The sequence below is a fragment of the Sturnira hondurensis genome, unplaced genomic scaffold (genome assembly GCF_014824575.4).
Source record: "Sturnira hondurensis isolate 20B ecotype Veracruz unplaced genomic scaffold, ASM1482457v3 Scaffold0018525, whole genome shotgun sequence".
Lineage (NCBI taxonomy): Eukaryota > Metazoa > Chordata > Mammalia > Chiroptera > Phyllostomidae > Sturnira > Sturnira hondurensis.
Window position 1 is genome coordinate 7,427,996 of NW_028091156.1, and position 16,610 is coordinate 7,444,605.

Here is a 16,610-nt window from a genome sequence, read left to right on the forward strand (position 1 = left end):
AGATCAAATCAGGAGTCGTTTGTATTAATGCGGTTGTGCATGTAGATGTTCTCCGTACATGTGTCACTTTTCTGCATTTGCTGTGCTTTCTGTGGGGCCTCCTCTCCCCAGAAGTGCAGCTGCTCTCCTTCCAGTCCGGGGGGCGACCCGCCAGGACCCCCCATCTCCCGGTCCATTCGGGACTGTTTGCTGTCCCGAGCTGCGCACCTCTGCCGTCCTGGGGTCTCTCTTCACTGCCATCCCGGGGGGTTCCCTTCCTCTCCTAGGTGGGATGACCTGCTTCCTGGATCCCATGCCGTTGTTTGTCCTGAGCTTTCTGGGAAGAAAGCCGGCAGGGTGAAATCTGTGGGACTCTGCTCAGCTGAAAGTCCTTCTCCCCTCACATGGCTTGATTTAGCCAGGAATTGAATTCCAGTTTGGAAACCATTTTGACTCAGGATGTTGAAGGCATTCTTTCCAACGTCTTCAGCTTTCAATGGTCGTCTTCTTCTCTCTTCATTATTTGGATATTGGAGAACCATCAAATGATTCTCCAATTTTTTAAAACTGTTATATATTGTCATCTTTAAAAATTTATGGGCACTTTCGACAACGTTAGCTGCCAAATCTTTTAATTGATTAAAAATATTCTCTTATACTTTTCACTTCTAAGAGTTTGCCTTGTGTCTTGGAGCATTTCTCCATGTACCCCCTTTGACTTGTTTGTGGGTTCAGTGTATTTTCTTGTCTCTGAGAGGGTATCGGGTGTGCTAGGCATGTAGCTATTTGTAAAGGTCAAGTAAACACCGGGACAGAGAGACTTACTCAAGTATAATTTTTGAAACACATTTTATTAAATGCAAGATGGCAGCTCTTCATTTCTTTATTTATACGCATTATTCTCTCTCCTGCCTTTAAAAGTCATTTTCTTTCTTAGTATGTTTAATATTGTCCTGACTTTTCTTACCCCTGTTGGATGAGTGACCAAGTCTTTCTCGACTTGGGGAAAACCTGAAGGTCAGAGAACAGAACTGGAACACGTCACTTCAGTAGATGTTAGGCTCGCTGACCCCCCACCCCAAACACCAGGCAGGTAGGAGTGCGTAAGTGGACAAGCGGTCCGCCGTTGGTGACTGCGAGGAGAGGTCTGGGGTTCCACGCTCCTAGGTGGGCCTCCTCTGATGTGATCCGGCCCTGCAGGGGCAGCTTCGCCAGTGCCGTGTGGTGCACCTCGCCCTTAGCTCCTCAGGGGAACGCTCAGGGTCTCGTACAGGGGTTTTAGGGACATAGTGACCCACACCAGCAATTATCATGCAATTCGGCAGTTTTCCGGGTGTCCAATCTTTGGCATCTCCCTTCTTTTCTTCCCCATCCACTTTACTCTTCATCTGGGCTCTTTAAGTCAACGATGGCTCTTTCCCAGCTCTTAGACTATCCTATGTCCCACAGTACCAAAGGGGTGACAGTCTGTTAAGGTCTCCTTTAAGCAATGTGCTCCCAGTTAGTACTGCCTCATTGACAACACGCTCCAGTTTGCAGGGTTTCCTGCACTTCCTCCTCCTGCCACTAGGGCAGCGCTCCTTTGGGTTTCTTCCCTGTCTTTTCACTCTCCACACCTCGTGTCCGTCCCTATCATCTTTAGGGCTGCTCAGGACTTGTCATTCATGTGTATGCAAATAGGTATTATTCAAATATGAACCCATTTATTTGTTCCTGTGTCTATTGTAAACATAGTTAACATTCTCAGATAGGATATTTTGGTGGTCCCATAATCATACTTTTGACCGATCCTTAACATAGGTATAATGTAAATGAATTTAAACAAACGCTATCAACAGAGGTGTAATGTAATCTAATTCGTTCCAGTGATCAGCCTTCACCATGTTCCGTTTAGTTTGCCACTGTATTTTTGTTCCCTGTGGGAGCCCTGGTCACAGAGCAGGTGTGTCGGATGTCGAGTGATGGCAAAGTTCTCCATCATGGCATCCTGATCTACTGTACACATTCGACCTGTCCTGAGGTTCTCCATGGCAGCCCTTTAAGTCACTTGTTTCCTGTCCTGCACTCCTCCATGCGGCCTCTGTCTTGATGGCTCCCCTCTGGTCCTTCCGTTTGATCAGTCGGTTGAGTTTGGTTGTCCACTCAGCCTCCTATTATCTATCATCTACCTATTACCCACCTATTATCTGTCCCTGTGAACATCAAGCAATGAACAGGCAGGGTTTCTGAGTGAGCACGGTGTGTAGTAGATTATTAGCTGAAGGAAAATGCTCTCACACCCACACACAAATGCACACACAAAACACACACGTGTACACTCAGCCAAACCTCAGAGTGGTGCGCCTGAGTGTTTTACAGAAACACTAGTGACACTGAGACTCACTTCCTCAACCCACATCTTTCTCTTCCGTTCCAGACTTGGTACCCTAGCTTTTTAAAAAAAAATTCAGTATTCAAATATAATTTCATGTTTCCCAAAATCAGAAAGCTCTTCCTCTCTGCCTTCACCTCATTTGAAGCTCCAATGAAATAATTTCACAGGGTTTCTAATGACATAACCTTTGCTCAGCACCCGAACGTCCGATGCGGCCTTCCCAAAGGGAAAGTCAGTAAAACCACACCGTATGCAATGCCTGATACCGGGTGATGTCATGTTCTTCACGCCTTTTAATGATTAATCTTTACTGTCCTCAGAATCCATCCCAAAAGACGGCTGGTTTATGGCAACTATACGGAATTATTTAGATCCTGTCAGGGCCTTCCTTTTATATTTGTTCTTTTTTTAAAAAAATTTGCCCCGCTCCCTCCCTTACGTGATTTTTGTCATGTACTCTTGGGAGGCACAGAAGTTACAGCCCCTGAGTACCTGATGTGTAATTCAAAAACAAGTAAAAACATTGTGTTGCCATTATTATTAAATTCTCCTTGCTATTTTAAAGTGTATTTTAGAAATGTGTTCATTCCTTTTGCTTTGATTGTACAAGCATTATGTTTATGTACTTAGTGTGTGCTTTAATGTCTTATAAAGGGACTTCTCTTTCTGCTGTCATATTGTCCGATGAGTATTAAAAAGTCTTGTAAAATTACAGTGGACTTAATCAGAGAACCAACACAAGTGCCATCACACACACACACACACACACACGCTCTCTTTCATCAGGTCAGAAAGAACATCTCCGTTTCCGCCGACACGGAGCACACGGTTTCCTGTGATGGGGCAGATCCCCGTGTCTTGCTACAGCTGCAGCAGAGAGCATTGCAGATGTTCTTTGTTTGAGCTTCGAAAGATCCAAAGATGTTCGAGGGTTCGAGTTTGCTCCGTTCTCCCCACGGTGTCATCTGTTATTTGGGAAGGAGAGCTAATTTGCAACAGATACAAAACGATTTGTCATGTTGCAGCTTTGCCAACCATAAATGGAACTATTAATTACTACATTTTTGAGCAGCTGTTAATAAAGTGGGATTGGATAAGTGTTCATTAGCGCGCTGGTTAATGACATCGACGAATTCGCTTAGTGTTGCTTTTCATAGACATGTATTAACAAAATTAAATGTATCAACAAAAGTAATTGATGGGTCATTTTATTTATTTAAGATGAGAAGTTAACTATCCCATGTTAATAAATTTAGAATTTTTAAATGAGTCCTCCTTTGTCCTACTAAAACTGATGATTCAACACCGTATTTTAAGGCAAGTTGTATCGTTAACTTTTTATATTTAGGTATTTTATATTTCTATGTCTAAAATAATTGCTTGCATCTGCCTTTAAGTACTAGTTTGCAAAATAAAATTCCTAGTACTTTCTCATTGTTTCTTTCCAGACCTAAACTTAGCATTAAATTTCATTATTTTATAAAAGTGTATCCAATCCCTCAGATAGAAAAGCATCTTTTAGATTATTTTAATCCATTTCTATGCATGCATAAATGAACAAGTAGAAAGGCACATATTCCCTTTAATTAAAATGTATACATTCCATATTTTTTAAAATTGGAACATATTTAATTGCATACGTGTTCTAATTCTTTAAAAATTTGAATAGCTTCTAGATGCAGAGGTATTTGGACTAGAATAATTAGAAACATACCACACATACAACATAAAGTCGCTTCTGAGGCAGTTAATCCATTTTCCTCCATATGACCAAATCATGGCCTGAAAATGGGCACCATTCTCCAGTTGTCGGTTCTCTGCCCTGCTGTCCCTTAGGCATCCTGAAATTCTAACCTTCCTTGCCAAATTTTTAAACTAACGATTATAGTGTTACTTTACATTGTGACTATCCTAAATAAAATTAGTTATTAGCCAGTTAGAATTCTGCAAGGTTGCTCTCCAGTTTGATAGGAATAAGCCATACGGCTGCTGTTTGGGGACAAGCAACATGTCCAGTGAGTGGTAAATAAAAAGCCATCGAGGGCTCCCCAGTGAAACACTCTTTCTTGAAATCTGGCCGACGAACGAGACATTTTCAAATGAATGAGAGTCTGCACAGCCTGTCACCCCTAGGACTGTAGTTAGGTTTGGCCATAGTCACTGATAATGGCAAATAGCATGTGAAAGTGATTGCGGTGACCTGTGGCTGCGATGAATTTGTCGTCCGAAGTCCATTTCCTTGAGGACAGGTGTCTGTTTCACAGTTGGCACACTCCAAATTGGCCCTGTGATTAAATGGGCATGGGCACAGAAGTGACCTTTCCTCCCAGAGATGGCTCCCGGAGGACCCGGTGCAGGCGCACCTGCAGGGCCGCAGCACAACAGCTTGTGGCCCTCCCGCTGCCTGGGTCACAGCTCCATGACGGGGACGCTTGGGGATGCGCTCATCCGCGGTGTCTCTGTGCCAGAATACTCCCCCAAACCACCAGCATCCCTAATCTATTAGCAAAGGAGTCCATGTAAAAATTAATATTTTTGAATCAGCAACACAATAAGCAACAGCTGCTACTTGATAATTTGTACCTTACGGTCCCCAGAATAAATCAAGTGAAGTTCATCTGCCACATCGTAAACACTCTCAGTTTCAAACAGTCTGTCCTATCCAGGGAGCAGATCAAATTTGCGGGTACGTAACTGCTCGTGCTAGGACACGAGTCATCCTTGAACCTGAAGAGGTCAATGCTTACATAAGTGTACTTAGAATGTTTTAATGTTGAAGTTAATAACTGAAAATATATTCCCATGTGAAGCTTTTAACTGTCGCTTGTTTTAGCTAATTTTCATCACCTTTTGATTATGAGACAATATTCAAATAAACTTAAAATCACAAAATAATGTCCCAGAGAGTTAGAACTATGGTTCTAATTCTTCACGATCAGTGTTTTTTCCTTGTCCTTTCTCATCGGAATTATTTTTTCATCACTCCATGGTGATTTGTGTGTATACCAAGATATTGTTGGGGATTTACCTTTGTGTATTTCATACACTTCTGATCAATTCCAACTCGTGCCCAATTATATTGCACTAAATTAACATAATTCAACAGATGTTGATATTTAAATGTTTTCTGGCATTCACATCTTGGACAGCTGTCTCCGAGCTTGGGGAAAAGGCAAACATTTAGAGTTAAATGCTGAACATATGCTTAAATTACTAATTAGAAAGATGGAATAAAAAGTATGCATTATCCTTTCTAAGGACAATAAACCTCAGATAGGGATTTCTGTAATCTTTTTATATCAAGTTATAGTCTAGGGGTAGAGGCAGGCCAGAAGACATAGATTTCATGGATAACTTAATTTCAGTTTTGATCATCTAAAAATTATGGAGAGTCTCAGTCAGATTTGAAAAACCTATAATGACTTTAAATTATCAGTCTTAGGAGTTGGAAAGATGCCTTTTCATTTGTGAAGACAGGATGATAACAGCAGATTTTAACAATTATTGTTAAATTCTTCATCATGCACAAATGGAGAAAAATGTAAACCAATATATCTACCGACTGGCTTAGATAATTATAAATGTGTGGCCACTGTTGTCTCATCTGTACCTCTATCCACTGCTTCCTCTAACCCTGAAGCCCATCTATGACCTTATTTCCACTGAAATATATCAGTATGTTTCTGTAAAAAAAATAGCAGCCTCTTCTTTTTTTAAAAGCCACAGTGCCATTCACACATCTTTTAAAAAAGCAATAATTTCTTAATGCATATAGATACATATGTTAGTGTGTGTGCACATATGTATAGGATTTTCACATTCCTGATTATTTTAAAACCTTTTACAAGTTGTGTGAACTGGGATCCAAATGAAATCTTCCTGTTATAACTGAATGATACATATCTCTTAAGTTCCCTTTGGTTTATAAAGTCTCCACCCTCCCCCTTATCCCCCACCTTGGTTTTTCCTTGAAAGTCTGTGGTGGAAGCAGCCAGGTTTGTCTCACAAAATTTCCGCCACCTCAGGGATGTTGCTGATTTTACCCTCACACCATCATTTAACATGTGTCTCTGTCCACTGCGTTCCCTCTGATTGGTGTTTAGATCCAGAGAACCGATTTGATTCCAGTTTGGTCTCATTTTGTTTAAACTCTTCCACCAGGGATGTTACCATCTACCCCCTCACATTCCTTTCTGCTTTTAGGATATATTGCTCATTATGGGCTATGTGATTGCTGTTTGACTGATTGGCATTTAGTTTCTGAAATTTACTTTTAAAAAAGGAACACCCACGGTTTTCTTTTAAAAAAGGCACTATATAAATGATACAAGAAAAGACTCAGTTTATATTTGAGTTGATTTTTACTAGGGTATTTCTCCACAGACATTTAAGGCAACAGACTGTTTAAAAGTAGAGTAACAGACCCGAGTTAGTGAAGTGACACAGGGCATTTGGTTCACAGATCCTGACAGCAAAACCGTTCTGAACACTAGCAGGTGCACTCCAGCTCTGCCAGCGTTTCCGGCATGTGGGATTAGTAGAGCCCAGAGTTCTATTCCTCGCGGTCACCGAGCGTAGTGTCCGTCAGTCATCACATCCCCCAGACGGCTTACCTGGCTGTTACGGCTGATCTCACCTGTCTAGTCAGCATTTGCAAACGAGTCTGTGAAAGTTTTATGAGCATAATGTTCATTTCTCCGCCAAAAAACTCTCATGGAAAGGGAGGAATGGAAAGCGTTCTTTTCATGAAGTCACTTTAGTAAAAAGCAAAATTCTATAGAAAAAGAACTAAGGTGCCTGCTGGCTTAGGTGCACAAGCTTGACTTTATAGATATTTATCACCTGAAGCCCAACATGTGAACTGAACATGTTTTGTGGTTTTCTATTTCCATTAAGTAATCCCTTACTTACCATAGAAATTGGAACCTTCATTGAAACATTGTCATAAACACAAATTAGTGTACAAATTAGTGTAAAAACCCTGGCACACCTTGATAAGTTTCATTCAACACCTATTTAATAAGCACCTGTATTGGCAAGGTTAGTAAATGCTAAGGGGAATTTACTTAAGAAAAATAAATCAGATGTGGGCCCCACAGTCTTCAAGGAATATACACTGTAGCTAGAATATTAGTTCACATTCATGCAGACCTATAGTTTAAGGTAGAAAACATGGTGAGTGTGAGATTATTCTGGCAACAGGAATCACGGAGGGAGGGCTCCCTTAAGGAGGTGACATTTCAAACTGGGTCATAGATTCCCGACTGAATTCCATCAACCAACAATAATTCAACCCAAATTCGAGTCAGTTGATATCCAATGGTAGTGCTGTCTGACATAGTTCACCATGGAAATGACTCCTTACATCTTTTACAACTTTTAGACATCCTGGCTCACAATTAAAAAACATCCTGTGTTAACTGGCTTCCTCAATATGGAGATACAGATAGCCATGCTCAGCAAATGTGCATTACAGCACGTAGAATTATGACTTGAAAATACGTCCTCTCTCAATAAGGACAGTCATGGGACACTTTACAGAAGGTCCTAGTGGAGCTCGGTCTTGAGCCTGTGCCTGCCAACTCGGTCTGCAAAGTCACCTGTGGACACTGTCGAGTGAGCATAGCCTCTCGACCTTGAGAGCTGCCTTGGAGGTGGGCCTGCATTTGCTCCCACCTCTTCGCCAAAACAGGGACTTCCCGACAGCAGCCGCAGCAAAATCCGGAACCGTGTCCCCAAAGAACTGGGGACCAGCGTTCTTCCACAAGTTCGACTATCAATTTGGCAAATAAACTGATCAATCCAGTCAAGCAGGTGACTTCATTCTTCACTTTCCAGAGAATCTGAAGCAATTGCGCATGGACAAAATCACTGAATGTATTAAAACCTGACGCAATGCATGTAAGGAGGTGTCATCTCCTTCCATGCCCCCGTGTGTCCCAGGTCCCGCCATTCTGAACTGCTGACAGCCCCAGAGATGCCACGTCACCTGGGAGCTGCAGAGCATTGGTGTCTCCTCCATGTGCGCTTGCCCCTGGGGGTCCACAGCCCCCCCACATGCTGGCTCAGAATTCTCTTTGCAGATCGAGATGGAGTCACGGTCCCATGTGATTGGTGGGCAGACTTTAACCCCTAGGAAATGGAAACCATGTCTTTTTCATCTCTCCTGTTTCTTGGCATGCCTTTTACTTGCAGAAGACATTTATTAAATGGAGCATAATAAACTAAGTTGAATGATACAGCACAGAAGAGAGAAAATGTGATTCTTTTGAGGGAAGCATTCCTTGGTTTAAATACACTAACTTCATTTCCTGTTTGTGTGATTTTTTTTTTTTGACAAATTACAGTTTCTCTGGACCTGGGCTGCCTCAGAACTGGAAGGGGTTATCGTGAGGATTAAACAACATAAAGTATGACAAAATATTTAGCGTTATGCATCATATAGAGTTGGCACTCCATACGCTTGGATGATCCTAGTAATTCAGATGATCAACTCTAAGACTCAAGAAACTGACATATATTCAAAATAATAGTTTACAAGACCCGTATTCTCTGCTGCCCCTTTAACTCTACCCCTCCCTGAAGCTGGCGAAACAAAGGGAACCACCACCTCTACTCCAAATGCTTCCTCAGAACTGAAATCTTGATTGAGAGTTGGAAATATCAACTAGGAGACTACAGTAAAAAGTCAGTTCAACAAACATTAAAATATTTATACTACAATGGATGAAGTGGATATTAAAATGAAGAGTGTGTGGGCTTCACTCAGAGGAGTTAAGAATACTGGGGCATAATTTTGTGAATAGATAGTATAAATGGCAACTGTACCAGCCTAGGACATTTCTTAGTCCATTGTCAGAGAGGGAATGTGAGACTTTATCTGGATCTACAGTCTGATGGGATGGATTTTTTTTTATGTATCATGCAAGATGTTGTCAGGATCAACATCCCATTTTTTAAATGTAGACCCAAATCTCCTTGCATTTAATGGAGCTATCCAAAAGAATCATGTTCATTTTGAGTAATTTCTTATCCAAAGAGTCAACAGCACTACATTGATTTTACCATTTTTAAGGAAATTAGCGTAAGCTTATTGTTAGACTCAGTATCAATGACATACAGATATAACCAAAAATGTATGCTTATAGCTAGGAATCAAGTAAATGAAATCAGTACCAGGGTACTAAGCGCCTACTCTTTCCTCAGTGCATGGTGTGAAGGGTGAAGAGAATACTCCAAGCTGCCTCAAATATCTTAGCTTCTGCTTGGAGAGACAATACCCAAATCTGAACTCAGGCAAAATGCATTGTCCTCATTTCCCCCCAAAAGATGGCCTGCTGCTCTAGCCCTGTGGATCTGTGACATTGTGCAGTGACCTCTCGTCGTTGCATGCCTCCTTCCTTCCACTCTGCCCTGGATGGAGGGGGTCGTCTCCCTCTTCCTGTGTGTCATCTGACATCGAGTGGAATGCCCGGTGCGCGGTCGCGTCTTGTTCACTGTTAAGCGAACGTTTTTGAGTGGGTTTAAATAACAGTTCAGGAAAGCAGAAGTGTTATAAAAAATGTGTGATTGATCACCAAATGAACAGTTGTTACACTTTAGTTCACCAGACATTTCTGGCGCTCCTAACAGACGGCAGATGCGAAGCTGGGCTCTGTGACTTCTGTGCCTCTGGGCCTCGAGCTGTCTGCAGTGAGCACTTAACACCCTCCTCTAATCTGAACACGGCGTGAAGCCACCCTGTGTGACAGGTGTAACAACAGAGACGCGTGCAGATTGACGTGAAATGCAGAGCAGGAGACCTTGGGAGAGCAGTGAGTTAGGAGAGTTGAAAGGAGAGAAAACGTGGGTTTGCGCGCATTGGGTGAATGTCGAGGGGACAAGGAGCAGACTCTGAGACCAGCCAAAGGACATTTCCAGAGGCAGGTTAAATACATTGCTTTGGGATTAGCACGTTTACAGGCCATTGGGAACTAATAGTTTCTTAAAAAAAAAAAAATCAGACCCATAGAACCTATAGCTCGAACTTCTACCACCGCTTCTGCCGTGTGAAGCGTTAGACTACGCCCTTGACAGTGACATGCTTCCAGCTGCCCAACCCACTTCCATGTAGTAACTCCACTGTTGGCTATTTTCTGATTCATCCAGTGAAAATCTGTGCCTTTCCTCTGTTGCATGCTCACTGTAAAAATAAAGTCCAGCAACGATGAGAGACATAAAGAAGAAAACCCACAAGACGCCACCCCACAGAAGGTTTATGACAAGATAGGATAAGTCCAGGATAAAGCAGGGGCCCAGCCACGGGACACAAATACTGACTTCGGGGCCGTAGGATAAATCATAGTCAAGTCAGGACTGTTTCAAAGAGCCGCACATGGGCTGGAGGCAGGATGGTCGGTCCAATGACCAAAGCCATGGAGAGAAAAGGCTCCCAAACCAGGAGTTGGTCAGCGTGTGAATGACGGCCCCAAATGCAAAGGTTCTTCACACACAAGAACGGGCTTGGAGAGAAAATGCCATTAAAAACAAGGGTTTGGTGTGATCCCAGGAATTAAGGAATATTTATACGTGAGGGTCCTTGATACCTAACGTGCACTTTGGTACAGAAGGGAATGAGCTTTACTGCGAGTGTTTTCTTTCACGGGGAGACAAGAGTTACAGGGGAGGAGAGGGACATTGGACCCAGCAGAGGATGTTGACCCAGGCCTGGGTTTTCCAGCCCCGACACTTCTCCCGGTGACACCACAGACCTGCGTCACTTCTGCGCAGCTGAGGCCCTGTCCAGGCTTGTATTCTTCTCGCTGACAGTGAGTGGTCTTGCCAAGCGCCCGGGCCCACGGTCACATCTGCTTGGCGGTCCTGCGCAGCTTGTCGGAGGCTGCTCGGGAGCACACTGTGTCCAGGGGGCAGCTGTCCCTGCACCTCGTTCGCTGGGAAGCCTGCATGTAGATGCGGAGAACGAAGAGACACGCTCCCACTGTCTTCTCTTGCATGTTATTGTGTTTGACACGCCTGCCCCAAGTCCATGTCAGCGCACGTCAAAGCCACATTTGCAGGCAAGGTAGTTCTCGCTAGGTTTTTTTTCTTTCTGCCTTTTGATTTTTAAGGTTTTTTTTTGTAATTTTTAATTTTTTACTTTTCCCCCCTTGGGATAAAATGTCCAGTTTCCTACCGCCACCCTGTCTCATTGGATGATGGGATAAATGAGTGAAGTCCGTTTCTAAAGGGAAAACTCAATGACTTTTTTCCTGTGAGCTCTGCTTTTCTAATGTTTAATAGGAATGTTTTCAGAATCAGTACATGGGGAACCACGTTTCAAATCATAACTAAGTGCCAGTGAATGTTAATACTGAAATAGCTGTACTGCTGTATCCCTTTCACTTATATACCTGTCTGTATTGACCCCTAAAATTAAAGGGGTCAGTAGGTGCACAGTCACCAGGCTTGGGTTTGTCTACCCTCTTCTCCACCACAAGCGAACACAAATATACTGACCGAGTTGGTGGCTAATTTCCCTCCAGCACCTTACAGAGGATCTGAGCATTGTTCTTGAATAACTTTGGCTCTCTTCATAGGACAATATTGTCAATCTTCCAAGCACCCGGGCAAAAAAGAAAATAAACAAAGAAAATTGCTGACTCTCCCCTTGAAGAGTAACCCAAGTGTTCTGCTTTGCCAAGACAAATGACTCATTTAGACTGAAGCAAAGAGGCTGCCTCTGAGACATTCATTGATTTTAAATTAAAAAATAAGTGCTGTATTTTACATGAATAACACAGTGGGCCTTCCTGAGTGTTATCTGTAGCAGCTCCATCGCAGATGGTTGAGGAAAAGGCTGGAGGTGGGGTGGGGGGAGGGGGAAACAAGCCTAAATGTGGTAATTTTACTAATCAATAATCCAGGCCTCTCGATGCACCGCAGCAGTTACTCAGTTCTTGATAGATTCACTGAAATGCAGCTGTGCTTCTTATGGTGCCGGTCTTCAGGTTCAATGCACTGACTTCATTAACTTTAAACTTTATTCTCCTTGAACTTTGGTCTCTTTCCCTTTTACGTAGCTTTGTGGAGGACAGAGGAGAGGAGTCGAATAAAAATGTTATATTCCATTTGTTGCGTAAAGATGCCCAAAAGAAATTTTTAGTCCAGCGGATGAGAAAAAGGTTTAGAAGAGGGAGGTATTCTTGGAGTCTGGAAATAGGACTTCCTAATAAATACCAAATCAAGTAAAAAAAAAAACATACTTTTAAAGGCTATTGACTTGGGAGAGTGATTTTTAAAACAATTAGACCCCCATTTCATACAACTACTGGTATTAATAGTCACAAGAAGCAGCTACTATATATCAGACACTCAAATATTTTTTTCTGATTATTTCTTTAAAATGCACTTCTTAAGAAGGACACTCTGGACTACATTTTTGACCTTGGTTTGAGCCTTAAATGTATCTGAAAGTGATAAAACCGGGCTCAGTTTGTGTGTTGGCTTTAATAACCCAGACCTACGACTTGTCACAGACTGCCTCCCCACCCCGCCGCCCCCTCAGAGGGACACACGGATGCAGAGAAGTTTCACTGTGCAGCGGCTTGGTGTCCCCCTTCTGTTGCTGTCGCTGATGGGAAGGAAGAGGCCGACCGGACGTGTGTCTGGACTGACGCGAACCTGGTTCCCTTCCCTTCTGTCTAGTCTCTGCCAGCAACCGGGAGTTGGGCCGACTCTGTTCACTGACCTTCAGTGAGTCCAGAAGACCCCTTCTTGGGGCACGCGTGGCATGTATGGCCCAGGACCCAGCTCCCACACTCTCCTCCTGTGACATTCTGCGGTGACCCTTGGACAACATGGTCTGAACTATGTGGGCCCACTCATACATGGGGTTTCCCCCCAATAAATACAGGTTGTGTACTTTCTCTTCCTTAGGATTTTCTTTCCTATTGATTACTTTATTGTAAGAATACAGTATGTGATAGGCATCACACGAAATATGTGTTGATGGACTGTCGATGTTATTGATAAGGCTCCCAGTCTATTAGTAGTCACAGTTTGGGGGTGTCAAAAATCATGCAAGGATTTTCAACTCTGGAGGAGTCGGCACCCCTAACACCCACATGTTCAAGGGTCAACTGTCGCCCCTCTGTAAACACTGTTTCAAGACATGCTGAGCTATTCACATTCCTCTCCACGGAAGAGACTCTGTATCATTTAGAAATACCTTCAGCAACGAGCGTAGGAAACTTGCCAGCAGTGGCTCAAGCTCTAAGATTACGTATTGTGTTTGAACGGAAGGATCAGAGAGGGGACGGTCCACAGGTCGCTTGTCGCAGCTCAGCACCAGAAGGGCCACGCTGCGGGGTTCCTATCCCCGCTGTACTCCCGTTTTCAGAATGTCACCATCCCTGCTCTGCAGCCGGGCGTCACCTCTGACCCGGCCTGCTACGGGGCTCTGCAGGAGGGACACTCCACTCCACTCCTGGGGGAGGCTTCCAGGGGGACCCGCATTTTGAAGGGTACTTTTGTACAAAAAGGTAAAATCCTGACTCTGAGGCAGACGTAAAATGAACGTGTGTCTGGGGTTTTACTGAACTCACTAATTAATGAGGGAACCAGGCAGATGTAATGAGGGGTTCAAAGGGGAAGTCAAGCTCAGATTTCCGTGGAGTAAGAAGTACTGAAGTTAATGAGCGAATGAATGCACCCCGGGCTTTTCTGCAGGAGAAAGGGTTGTCCCCCTCGCTCAGGTCAGAATGCGTGTGCATTTCCACGCACAAGAATGCTTTTCCTCTGCTTTCCGTGGTCTGTAACTGAGAGCTGTGGGACAGCTCACGTGACTGGAAGGGTGCATTCTAAATATCGTTTTTTCCTGAAACACCAATTTTTTACCCAACCAAAGGAAAAAAGTGACATTCAGTGCAACATAGTTAGAGTTATTATAAAGACTGAAAAATAAAATCTCTCGTAATAGTTAATGAAGTGGCTTGTGCCTACCACTCCCACCTGTGTCTCCAGGTACTTCATACCCGTATGACTCTAGCTCCCTGCTCGGATGCCACACCCTACCGATAACAGGATGTGAACATTTCGTTTTCTCTGCCTCCTCTGTCTTCTCTTTCCTGCTCTCTGCATTTTTACCACCGTCGTGGGGTCTTCTGCTAAGTCAGTAGTAGATGCTAATAAATTCTTGCTGAATAAGCAAGTGCATTAATTTTGGATTAAAAGAGTGTGTCTTCTCTGATTTTATTTCAATTTTATTTTTAATATCCATTTTCAATTTCAAAAGTAGGTATGATCATAACCATTGATTTTCCCTTGGCACTGTGAGCCAAGACCACACCACAAAATCCAATAAAAATGTTACCATTTTGCATGTTAATGATCATTCTGACATATACATGTGATATATATTATATGTATATGATATATATATATATATTTCTGCAAAGTTAGTAATGGAATGAATTTAAAATATATTTAACTAATCATAAATATTTATGCTGTAACAGAAAAACACTATGCCCTCAATATAGGAGAAGAGAAAACTAGACAAATTCCCATTTGCTGTTAACCTATACTGAGAGATTTTCACAGTATATCTTTGGTTGTCAATACCCCTTGAATTATCTGATCACTACTTGTATTTTAGTCTATGCCTTATAAATAGAACTTATATTTAAAGTAATTATATGCCACAGCTCCAGTTTTCCATAACATTTAAACATCTGACTGCATCTGTATAAACATATATCTTGCTGAATGAATTTCTCCTTTTGAACTTTTGTCTGATAATATGGATGTTTACCAATGGGGCCCTGCAAAACCTAAGGGCACTACCACATTCCTCTATGAAACACTAACACGGTGTGTGCTCCCGCGAACATGAGTCACTCCCTGTCGCTTCATGACCACCAGACACAGTCTCTGCCCCATGTCTGGCGCTGTGGTCCAGGGAACGAACAGTCCTTCCATAGCTTAACCCATTTGAAGACTTTTAAATCCTTACCATGCTTGTATTACTTTATCTTGATTTCCAGTGGGCCACTTCTAATTTTTCCCAAACTCTTTAACTTCAGAACCCATGATTAGACAGAATAATCTAATTCTAACCAGTTCCAAGAACAGCAGAAGAATAGCATGTCTTTACAAATATAATCCGATATCACATTAGCCTGTTCAGGAGCAGCAGGCCGGCATTAATGCATTCATTCAAATTACATTTCTTCACCTAACTGATAATTAACTGGAGAATTCTAATCATATGAATTATAAGGGAGAACATCACTGTTTCCTTCTCCCTATTTAAAATGGTTTAAGAGAACTCACTGCCGCATAATATCCTAAAAGAAATTGATCATACTTTTCCTGTAATAAATGTTGTTCTGACAGCAAAGCATTAGTAACCAATTGATAACCTAGCAACAATATTGTGATCTCTTTAGATAATTAATCTTCGCTATTTTCCTGTCAGAAGCAACAGGGCTTGATTTTACGTTGAGCCAGAAAGATTGCCAGTTTTGAAAATTAAAAAGCATTCCTTTTATATTATTCATTCCAGTAACAATTTATGATGGTGCATTTAGCCGCTGAACGCTTGTCAACAAACGTAATTATGCTTCGATATAAACAAGATTGGTGGTTTCACGATGCTGCTCCCATCTTTGTGGAGAATGGTGTGATTTAGGTTCAGATTATACAAGCTGTGTATTTATGTATCATTCTTTTCCTCCTTTGCTAATACTTTTTTTTTCCTGATAATTACTCGTAGGCAAACAAGCTTGCATTTGGGGTCCTTGTGCACGGGAGATATCAAACGCAGGAGGAAAGCAGCACCTTTGCCTGGACCTCCGGCTGCAGGTAAAAGGAAATGGGCTGGGGGCAGAGTGAGCTTCAGTCCAAATATGCAGTTGAGAAATCACCAACTGTAAAATACAGGTAATTCTTCACCACTCGCGCTGAAGAAGAGGCACAGTTACAAGCAACTGTTCAGTCATTTGCATTCGGTGTCAAGACGGATGGCATGTTCCTTCCGTAGATTTTTCAGGCAGGCAATCAACAGAGTATTTGCTACATACCTGCCTCAATGCAAGGCTTTGTAAGAGGTATCAAAGAAACTTCAAGGCTGTGCTTTTGGCTTCAAGAAATGTATAGATTTATGTGGGGGGGGGCAGCGTGGGGGAGTGGGCAGAGAGGAATACATTGATGGAAAAGAAAATAACCCAGAAGAGATTAATAATAATGAACACTCCAGTTCAGGATCAGCCTCAAAATG

General features: G+C 42.5%; 1 protein-coding gene across 1 annotated transcript in view; it reads left to right on the plus strand.

Annotated features, from left to right (window-relative positions):
* GPATCH2 (G-patch domain containing 2) overlaps positions 1-16,610 on the plus strand; it is a 122,008-nt gene that overhangs the window by 92,573 nt on the left and 12,825 nt on the right. Inside the window, exon 9 of the mRNA XM_037069494.1 lies at positions 16,107-16,195. Coding sequence (XP_036925389.1) covers positions 16,107-16,195 — 89 coding nt within the window. The remainder of the gene's footprint in view (positions 1-16,106; positions 16,196-16,610) is intronic.